The sequence below is a fragment of the Grus americana genome, chromosome 1 (genome assembly GCF_028858705.1).
Source record: "Grus americana isolate bGruAme1 chromosome 1, bGruAme1.mat, whole genome shotgun sequence".
Classification (NCBI taxonomy): Eukaryota; Metazoa; Chordata; class Aves; order Gruiformes; family Gruidae; genus Grus; species Grus americana.
The window spans coordinates 171,136,484-171,147,215 of NC_072852.1; the positions used below are offsets into that span (position 1 = coordinate 171,136,484).

General features: G+C 47.8%; 1 protein-coding gene across 4 annotated transcripts; it reads left to right on the plus strand.

Moving 5' to 3' along the window:
- The first annotated feature begins 3,328 nt into the window (after positions 1–3,328).
- SPRY2 (sprouty RTK signaling antagonist 2) lies at positions 3,329–9,773 on the plus strand. Of its 4 annotated transcripts, none has more exons than XM_054813171.1 (2): positions 3,329–4,152; positions 7,998–9,773. In XM_054813171.1, exon 2 carries the CDS (start codon positions 8,049–8,051, stop codon positions 8,988–8,990), a length of 942 nt encoding a protein of 313 aa, XP_054669146.1. In that variant the 5' UTR covers positions 3,329–4,152; positions 7,998–8,048; the 3' UTR covers positions 8,991–9,773. The 4 variants fall into 4 exon arrangements, with proteins under 4 accessions (XP_054669146.1, XP_054669150.1, XP_054669148.1 ...); XM_054813175.1 differs by lacking the exon at positions 3,329–4,152 and adding an exon at positions 5,281–5,562; XM_054813173.1 differs by lacking the exon at positions 3,329–4,152 and adding an exon at positions 5,281–5,542.
- The last annotated feature ends 959 nt before the right edge of the window (positions 9,774–10,732 follow it).

The window sequence follows — 10,732 nt, forward strand, 5'->3', positions numbered from 1 at the left end:
TTTACAGCTAATCACTTTTAAAAAATCCTATAATTCTTTTATGTACATTACCTTTTTCAGAGTTACAGACATGAAAGACAATCAATTAAAGGTTTAAGTTTCTAGGGAAATACTGGGCATTAGAAGCAGTGTGCAGCCAAACTTAGTCCTTTCAGGATGTGTAGAATCAATATCCTCATATCACTGCATTAACTCATGAGATAATGCACAGAATGTTCTGAAAGTCAGCAGATTTACTGCACTTTCATTCCTTGCAAAAAGCGATTCCTTATGAATGAACTTCCTTCTCTTTTACAAAAAGGGGGAAATACTACTTGTTTTCAGGTCGTGTGTCTGAAAATCAAATCAAGCAAAATCTTGTGGGACAATTTCAGGATGATGGAGAAAAATTTCAACTATTTCAGACGGGTGTCTGTCATGTCACAGACCTTACTCTGACCAACTCTTCACCTTAAGGCACTGGAATTGCTACTATTCTAATATCACAAATACACACACACATCTCTATGTATATAAATACATGTGTGTGTGCATTGGTACACACATATATATACTACAGCTACATTCCTCTGCTGAAAATGAACTAAAGTTGTTCATGCCCGAAAACAAGGTCTGCTTGGGTTAAAAATCATGCAGTGGTTAGAGCAAACCACTAGGGGAAACATAGTCACATGCATTAAGCCACTTTCCACGACAAGAAATGTGAAATGTGAGTGATACATGTAATCCTGCGAAAGCTGGTTCTAAGGTATCATCAAATTAAAGGCCTGAGAATTTATTCAGCTTTGAGGTTCCAAACAAAAAACAAACAAAAAAAGCACACTCAATTTTGCATATTTCTGCACTAGATATTGACTATTCGTGCAAGTTAGTGTACAAATCTTTGCAGGTTTGGTGCTTTCACGCTCAGCAGTACTAGGACGCTGTAAGCTTGGGGGTTTTTTTGTTGGGTTTGTGGGTTTTTTGCTATAAGACATTGACACTTCATTTTGCACACATGAATGGCTCTGTGAATAAAAATATCTTTGTTGTTTTCATATCTGTCTTTGGGACTACTACTATATTAAGTGTATACACCTGTACTGGAGAACTGGCATATAAATTGCCGATTGCACTACTGACCGATAGATTTAAAAATGGTATTATGAACTTTCCAGTTTAAACACTACTTACATACTTAGTATAAACACTGATAAACAATCTGACAAACCTCTCCCGTGAGTACAGGCTTGCACAAAGAGTTCTTCACCTATTTTTGACTTTGCTATGTGGGAGGAAGTGATTTTTCTCTTTCCACAGTGAAGTGAAATTAAGGCCGTGTCTTCTCTTTCCCAGGTATTTTAACCTATGCTCGTCGCTTACAGCTGAATCCCGCAGAGTCCGCAGCCTGCCCGTAGGGCGCACCTCCGAGGATGCCCACGTCGGTCCTCAGCGCATCCACGGGCGCGCCCCGCAGGGCAAGGCCACGCCGCTGGGTGCCCCCTCCAGTGGGGGGGGGGGGGGGCATGGGAAGGCCCGTGGGCTTCCTCCCGCCCTTCCCCTGCCCGCCGGGGCTGCTGCCTCCGCGGAGCCTCCGGCGGGTGCCACAGGGGCGCCGTGCCCCCTCCCCCGCCGCCCCCCGCCCCGGCGCCGCGCTCCCTCTGGCGGGGATAGCGGCCGCGCCGCCGCCTCCGTGCACCGGGAGCCCTGAATGAAACCCAGCCCCGTGGGGCTGCGGCTCCAGCACCGGGGCCGCCCCCGCCCCGACGGGCATTTTGCCCCGTCTGCAGGTCCATGGGGGGCGAGGAGGGTGGGGATGGGAGGGGCGCCAGGGCCCCGAGCACCGTCCGCGCCGAAGCAGCAGCAATTTTGTGCAGGGTAGGGGCTGGTGAAGCCCGCGTGAAAGGAAAAAAGAAGTTGGACCCGTACAACTCAGGCTAACCTTACTGTCAAGCAACTATGGAAAATAATTTGCAGGTTCAGAATAGTATGATAGTAATATCAGAACAGATATTTGCATATAAAATTAGGAAAACCTGAAGGCCGTCCAAGCAAGACACTGCTCTTTTTATTTCCATGTTTTTAATGAGAATGATCACCCCTTTCAAAAAGCGGTGACTAGCAGGTGTAGAAGAGGAAGTGCCTGCAAAATTGCCTCAAGTGGTAAAAAGGGCTGGTGGGGTTTTTGCACAGAGGATTGTTCATGTAAATAATGCAATGCATTAGCGCCTTACACATCGTGTATATTTTAAGCAGTGCCACACGTGATACGCGTATATTCGTACTCGGTGCATGCCTACGTGGATACGCTGCTTTGCGCGCTTAAAGATAGATGTAGGCGTAAGATGCCCGGGCCCAGCGACAGTGGCCCCGTCGGTGATTTCAGCTCGTACAAAAGGGACCGAGCTGTGGCCGTGTCAGGAAACGCCCAGAAGACAAACAGTCACGTTCGTGAGCTGCTCGCAGACCGTGTCCCCCACACGAATGGGAATTAATTAAAACAAAGTTTTTTCTTGGGTTTTCTTTTTTTTTTTTTCTAAAAAAAACCCCAAACAACCTTCCCCTCCGCACAGGCAAGGAGACCCGGCTGCTGCCCGGCACGCCGCAAACCCTGCAGCCGCCCGAGGCGCGGAAAGCACCGCGGCGCGCTGTCAGCGGCCTGTCCCGCCGCCCCCGCCGCCCGCTCCCCCCGCGGCGCCCGGCCCGCCGCTCCGTGCCCCGCGGGCCCCGCTCCGCGCTCCCGCCCGGCCACGGGGGTGCCCCCCGCGCCGCCTAATCGCGTTAATCCGCGGGACAATGCCCCAAGTAATCACCCTTCCTTCTCCCTGCGCGGCCGGGGACCGACTGTGGAAAAGGGGGGGGGGGGGGGGCGCAGAAAGTATAAACTTTTATTCCACTCGCTTAAAAAAACACGGGGGGGGGGGGAGGGAGAGAGGGGGAAGCACCTGGAAACGGGTCTCCCGAAAGCCCGCAGCGGCGGGGACAGCGTTCCTCCTTCCCCGGGAGAAGCGAGCTCCCCTCGGCTCCCCTGCAACCCTATCGCTGCCTGCCTCTGAATAAATACACGAGCACAAAAGCAAGCCCAAGCGTCGTGTGACCGCGCACGGAGAAGCGTCCTGTGAAAACAGGCTGCGGCGATTCCCCGGGAGCGGGGCTCCCCACCGCCCCGCGCAGTGCCGGGGCCGGGGCCGGGGCCGGGGCGGCGTCGGCAGCGCTGCCCTTTTGAATGCCTCCCGCAGCTCGGAGTGCTGGCAGGGCGCTGGGAGCGCCAGTGAATGTAGCCCCGCAGAGCCAATGAGCTGGGACCGGATGCGATATATCCTCTGGGACAACAACTGCTCTGTTCCTCCTCAGATCCACATGACGCCATTTACTGCTGCTTTTGCAGAGAGATCACCCTACCTCCTCCGGAAAGAAAAAGAGAGAGAGGGAGAGAGCGAGCGAACAGAAAAACGCCGAGCCCCTACAGCTCAGATCTCAAATCGTCCTCCTCCTCCTCCACCTCCTCCAAACACACAACAACAACCACCACCACAAATCCGCTGCGCTCCCAAAACACCCCCCCCCCCCCCGATTGCAAACCACAGAGCTGCCTGCAACACACACGCTCGCAGAGGGAGCGAGAAAGCTAGAGGGAGAGAGGGGAGAGGAGCTTGCAGCAAGCAGCTTCTCAGCAGAACGGCTACATTGCACAAGCTGCTTTTTTGGAGGAGCTCAGTGGAAGAAAGCTTTGGGATTTTATTTTAGATCCACTTTATTTTGTTTTCTTTGGCTTTCCCCTTCCTCTTGATCATTTGCAACAACAACATAAAAGTGACTTGGTATTTGCGATTCGGCCTCCTGTTCATTGAGGAAAAAAAGGAAAGTGTGCGTGTGAGAGACTGAGTGACTTCTTTTTAGGAGCAAAGAAAACCCACCCCGATCCGGAGAGGTGTTTTTATTATTATTATAGTATATACGCGCACACACGTATTTATAATCGATCTGGGGAGAGGGACCTAACTTTGCTCTGGACTTTTTTACATGGTGATCATTCTTACTCTAATTTGCAAGTTGGACTAAAGCAGAGTTTGGAAAAGAATTTTTTTTTGCTTTAGGGCTGGATTTATTTGCAAACCGCAGGAAGAAGAAAATACAAGAGAGAGAGGGGTTTGGTGCAGCGCCGCGATCACGGTGAGAGCCTTTTCCTTCTTTGCAAAACAAGCTTTTCAGTAACACCCCCCCCCCCTTGGTTGCTCCAAGAAAACTCGTGGAAATGTTTGAGGCCGATCCCTTTTCCATTCGTACAGGTTCTCCCTCGCCCCCCTTCCCCTCTCCTTCCTTTCCCAGAGAGGAGCCGGAGGTGGGATTTCGGAGCGGTTTCTCTCCGGGGAGGGGGGCAAAGCTCCGCTGGGGTTTGCGGGCTGCGCCGCGTTTGCGCTCCGCCGGGGTGCCTCGGGGGCGCGGGGGGCGGAAGGTTGCGCGGGGGGCGGAGGGCTGCGCGGGCGCGCAGACATGCCTGCGGGGGCTGCGAGCAGCGGGGGGGGGGGGGGGGGTTTATGGGACTTCGGCGTGTTCTCTCTCCTGCGGGGAACCGGGCACGGGCGGTCCTGTGCGCTCCTGCTTCGCCGGGCACGCGTGGGTTTCCGACAAGCCCCGTGGGGAGGTGAAGGGAGGGCGCTGCGGGGTTGGCGATTGCCGGGGCTGTTCGTACCCCCGTCTTGGGGGAGAGAGAGCAACCCGCCTTTCAGTGCGTGATTTACGCCTGTCTGTAGTGGCGTCGGGAGATCCATGCAATTCGGAAGTGAGTGCACGTCTGGTATATATATGTGTGTGTGTGTGTATATATATACACATATATATTTCTCTTGTGATGAAATTAATTCGATCCATAGGACGAGAAAAGTTCTTCCCCAGTTTCTTCTATGCAGAGGGTGTGTGTGGAGGGGAAGGAAAGCCTTAATTTTTGCTTTTAATTTTTTTTTCCTTTGGTGGATTTACTTTGTAACAACCCTCCTTCCCCCCCCCCCAAAAAAAGCTGCTGGTGTTTTCAGCAAGCTATTTGTGTGTCAGTTTGCCCCACCCCGATGGTAAAGTCCCTTTTGCCCTAATCCATAGTCTGATCACACACTCGGCCCTTAATGGGGGTTTCAAAGCACTTTGAAAGAAGAGGAGGTGGTTGGTGTGTGTGCGGTGGGGATGGGGGTGGGGGTGCCTTGCACAGGCTCCGGACACAAAACAGAAATTCACGGGTAGAGGACTTCTTCCCCTTAGGCTCGCCTTCTCACAGCCAGCAAGACACGGGGTTTTTCCACAGCACGCAAGAAGCCCCTTGCGTTTTAAACTTCCCCAAATGTGTCGAACGCGAAACCCGGCCCCCTTGCTCGCCCTTTTGCCAATCCCAGCGAGGAAAAGTTAGCAATCATGGCACTTGAGCTCTGCGAGAGTGGACTTTGGCTTTTAGAAGTGGGGAATCGTGTTATCACACACATGCACACACAAAAAGGCAAATGCTGCTTCTCTGCTCTTGGTGGATGGAAAGGGGAGAAGTGCTAGATCAGAGGAAGGAGAGACGTGCTTTCCCGTAAGAATTTTCAGGCAAATGTATGTTTGCAAATAAACGTGCTAGAGGCTTGCATCTTGTGCTGTTAGCGGATCTATCAAGGGGAGAAAAAAGGAGGATCGCCCGGCTCGGACCGATGTCCCGCTGAAAATGCCTTCTGGGTCCCTTCGGGCTGGGGCGGAGGGGGGGCGGACTGAACTTTAGGCAATTTGCAGAATATGCGTAAAATAAGAGGAGCTTTTCCAGCGGCTGGCTTTGTGAAGCTGAATGGGTACTTATGGCCAGGCGAGAGGGGGTAATCTGCCTTTTGCCCAACTGTCCCGGAGGTGTTGTCTCAAACCGTCTGCAGGGCGCCTTACATTACCCGGGAGGGGAAGGCTCCTTTAGCATCTCTCGGGGGAGGGCAGGGGGGAAGAGTTAAAAGGAAACATGGGTTTGACTTTCCCGATAAGGCGGCTGCAGCAGCCCCCTCCCACCTCCCAGCCCAGAGGATGTCTCCCGGTTATCTCCAGGTTGTCTGCACTTGCGGCCGCGCTCCCGCGGGCGAGGGGCTGCCGCCTCCCACCTGCTGCGCGCCCCCTCCGCGCCGGCATGGAGCCTGTAAAGGGGAAGGGGGCAAAGCTCCGAGGCTTCTCCTTCAGCTCCCACCTTGGCGTCTGAGGGGGGCTCCGCTACCGAGACCGGTGTCGTCTTAAGCGCCTGCAGGTCAGGGTCAGCTTTGTTTTTGCACTGGGTTGTCATTTCTGGAAAGGCAGGGTTTGATTCGGCATGTCTTCTAGGCTGGCTGGGTCTGGCTAAAATCTGGACGTGGAGGGCAGATAGGGTTGCTAGTTCTTCTCAAGGATGGGGAAAGTATTTAATTTTCTATTCCTTTTTATCTCCGGATAGTTTCAGATGAGGAAATGTCTACTTAGGCTGTTGGTTGAAACTTTTTATATGGCAAAGGTTTTAATTTGAAGGAAACATAAGCAATGCTTCCAGATAAGTTTGCAAGACTTTTTTTTTTTTCTTTTTTTTTTTTTCCGGGGGGGCGGGGGGGCACGCTGGTGTCCAAGACCAGGATTTGGCAATATTAAAATCTTAAAAGTTAGATTTTTTTAAAAAAGGAAAAGGCACTTGAGGGGAAGGAGCCAGGAGTTAAAAGGTTAAATGTTTTCCACTGCTGTTAGAATAAAGACAGTGTCTTGAGATGTTCATTGTTAAACTGTTTGGCTATATTTTATTATACTTGAGGTATAGTATTATTGTTGGTAACTGATGTGTACAGAGTAACACTGTGGTGCTCTTTCTAGGTATAATTGAAGACATTGTGTGGTCCTTGTAAGGAGCTTGGTTCCTGCTTGGGATTTAATTGTAAAATATTGTTCTGGATTTTTGTATAGGTAATTGGATTTTGGAACCACTTTAAGATACGGTAAAGGCAAAACAAATATTAACTAATTTAGAGGACAGTACTTGAAACTTTTGCATATCTGAGTGTAGAAGTTAGTTATTTACAAGTTCTCATCTTCTGTGTCTTTGACTGGGTTTCCATTTAAATTCTTAAGTCTGCGTTTCCACTTAGTAGTTAATGATCCTTTAAAGTAATATTCGCAATCAAGTAGACTTCTTGGATGCTGGCATTGTTTGATTATATTATGCATGCCTCTGTCCCACAAGCCACTCTCGGTAATATTTACAATTTGAAATGTAGTCTATGGAATTTTTTACACGTTTTAAAAAAATAAAACTGTGGTAGCATTGCTTTTGTAGTATTGAGCCTTAAAATAACAATCGCAGTGGTGTACACAAGTATGACACACACTAAAATACTGGAGAGAGATATTTTTACTTGTGCTGTTGAAGTTTTTGGTAGCACTAACTCATTTAATGTCTAACCTCAAACATTTTATTGCTATTTAGTGTTTTTCTTGGGACCATTGGTATTAAACTAAAATTTCCTATTTACATCATGTAAAGTTTAATGTGTAAAGAGACTAGCCTACCAAAATATTATCCAGTTTTAAACAAAATTGGAGAATTATATGTCTGTCATCAGGAGGTCACATTACACTTGCTAAATACTTGCAGGCTTTTTTTTTTTTTTAATATAAGTTTTTCAGTAGCTTGATGTGAAAAGAAGAGCCACCTCAAGTGGCTGAAATGTAGTCACTTTAAAGGCCATGGTCTAACCAGAAAATGGCTGGGGAAGCCTTAGTTAGCAGGCTCAATACCTAGACTTTCTAGAGCCACAAGTTAAGATGCATGGACCTAGAACAGAATCCCTTTAAGCTCTCCACAGGACTGGGCAGGACAGGCCAAGGGAAGTGCATTCAGCTGACCGGCGCCCGCACTCCACCCCAGATGTGACTTGGTTTTTTAATGGCTGATGCATTACTTGATTGTGTGTGGTGCTGTGGGATCCTGCGGGCTTGAAAGGCTGCTGGAGAGAGCATGAGATGTGTTGCAATAGTGAATCCTCTCTTTGTTGCTCCAGGATTTCAGATGTGTTCTAAGCCTGCCGGGGTGAGCACGCTTCCGGGCACTGATGGAGACGAGAGCTCAGCACGGCAGCGGGTCGCAGGCCTTGCTACAGGCTCGGCGTGACAGTGGGAGACCGCACGGGGAGCCCGACCTGCGGGATGTCCTGATGCAGCAGGTTCACGTCTTGTCGTTGGACCAGATCAGAGCCATCCGAAACACGAATGAGTACACGGAGGGACCCACGGTGGCTCCACGGCCAGGGGTCAAGTCTGCTCCTCGGCTAGCAACCCAACCCAAAAATGAAAGGCCCCATGGCTTGCCCGAGCATCGTCATTTTAGCCGGATTCAGCACACGCAAACGCATGCCTCTCCTCGGGCACCTCTGTCCCGATCCATCAGCACAGTCAGCACAGGTTCGCGGAGCAGTACAAGGACAAGTACGAGCAGTAATTCATCTGAACAAAGACTTCTAGGATCATCTTTGGGGCCAGTTGCCGACGGGATAGTCCGAATGCAGCCCAAGTCTGAGCTCAAGTCAAGTGAGCTGAAGCCGCTGAGCAAAGAAGACTTGGGAGCGCACAGCTACAGGTGTGAGGACTGCGGAAAGTGTAAGTGCAAGGAGTGCACTTATCCGAGGACCCTCCCATCATGTTGGATCTGTGACAAGCAGTGTCTTTGCTCAGCCCAGAACGTGGTCGATTACGGGACTTGCGTTTGTTGCGTGAAGGGCCTCTTCTATCACTGCTCTAACGATGACGAGGACAACTGTGCTGACAACCCCTGCTCCTGCAGTCAGTCGCATTGCTGCACTAGATGGTCCGCCATGGGTGTGGTGTCCCTCTTTCTGCCTTGCTTGTGGTGTTACTTACCAGCCAAGGGTTGCCTTAAGTTGTGCCAAGGCTGTTACGACCGGGTAAATCGGCCTGGGTGCCGCTGTAAACACTCCAACACCGTTTGCTGCAAAGTTCCCAGCGTCCCCCCCAGGAACTTTGAAAAGCCAACATAGCATCGCTAGTCAGAAATACTAAAGTAACAAGGATTATTTTAACGTACATATGCAACCAACTAAGCAGCTATGGTCCTGGCACTGTAGTACAAGGGTTGGGGATACACTTTGCTGTTTGCAGTGAAATGCTTTTCTCTGTGTGTGCCATCTTAACTGATACGCTTGTTAGAATCCAGCTAGTGGGATACAGCAAAAAAAAAAAAGGGACGCAGTACATTGTGACACACATATTGCATAAGCTAAAGCGACACAAACACTCCTAGGCAACTCTATTGTTTGTGAATAGTACTTGCAAAATTTGTAAATTAGCAAATGACTCCTTTTTTTCATTGTTTTCTGCCAGAGATAATGTGCTATATTTTTGTATATACAATAATATTTTCAACTGTGAAAAATAAGTGGTGTCATAAGACATGGCACAGTCACAAAATATTATACTAATATGTTGTACATTCGGAAGAATGTGAATCAATCAGTATGTTTTTAGATTGTATTTTGTCTTACGGAAACCTATTACAAGACTCTGATTTCCCTTTGGACTTCATGTATATTGTACAGTTACAGTAAAATTCAGCCTTTATTTTCTAATTTTTTCAACATATTGTTTAGTGTAAAGAATATTTATTTGAAGTTTTATTATTTTATAAAAAGAAATATTTATTTTAAGAGGCATCTTACAAATGTCACCCCTTTTTATGAGGACGTCATAGTTGCTGCAAATAAGGGGTGAACGATGCATATGTTCACTATAAAATAGAAAATATATTAACGTTTGAAATTAAACTGGGCTACTTGTCATTTTTTCCCCCCATTTATTGTTCTGAGTTGGGAAAACTGGTACTTCTAATTGCAAACTTCACAGCGATATAGCCACAGTGAGTCTAATACGAAAAAGAAAATAGAATTTTGAAGTGTATTTTTTTGTTGTCATTTACTAATTCACCTGAAAATAATTCAGGATTTTTGCTTCCTTCCTTTGTACGACTGTCCCATATACTGTTCCTACAGCAGAAAAGGAAAATGAACGTAGGAAAATGTATTAATTCATTCCAGACTAGGACTAATAGGCACTGAAAGCTTGACCTATTCTATAAGTGATGAGCTTTTGTGCTTCAAATAGGAAATAAGTAATCATTCACAAAACATGTTAGGCTTGCATGGCTTTACTCAGAGAGAGAGAGAGAGAGAAAGAAAACTAATATGACCAGTGCAAAAAGCTTGCAGGATTATTTGTTAAAAGTAGAAGAATATGCCACAGGGAATGATAGATCTGAATGCAGTCCAGCCTTATGTCAAACATTTGCCTCACTTGTAAGAAGAAAGTTGCTTGATTTGTCATTTGTGGCAGTTACCTTCCACTGAGGTCAAAATCCTTTCGCTGCCAAGTTTTCCACCGGAAGCCTAGAGAATGATTTACCTTTCTTTATTAACAAACTATCATTTCCTGTTCTGAGCATGTCTCTCCAAGTTTAGAGGTCTTAATGTTGAATTTTATTTATACATTTCTTAAGCTGGCATTTAAGAAATAGTTGTAAGTATTTTTAAGCTGACGCTTAGAAAAATCTCACAGCCTTTTCTGAACCCTCTCCAACAAAAACAAGTTATAACTAATAAATTAAGAACTCACTAAAAGTTGAAAACCTGAGCATTGAGTAAACGTTACATCTTTTTTGGCCCTTAATTTTCATCTGTGATCTGGTGTTTAGGCCATTTTACATAGGTCTGCAGTACTCAAAAATCTT

What these genes read in the sequence shown, in the direction of transcription:
- SPRY2 (XM_054813171.1), top strand. Translation starts at nt 8,049, where the DNA reads ATGGAGACGAGAGCTCAGCACGGCAGCGGGTCGCAGGCCTTGCTACAG.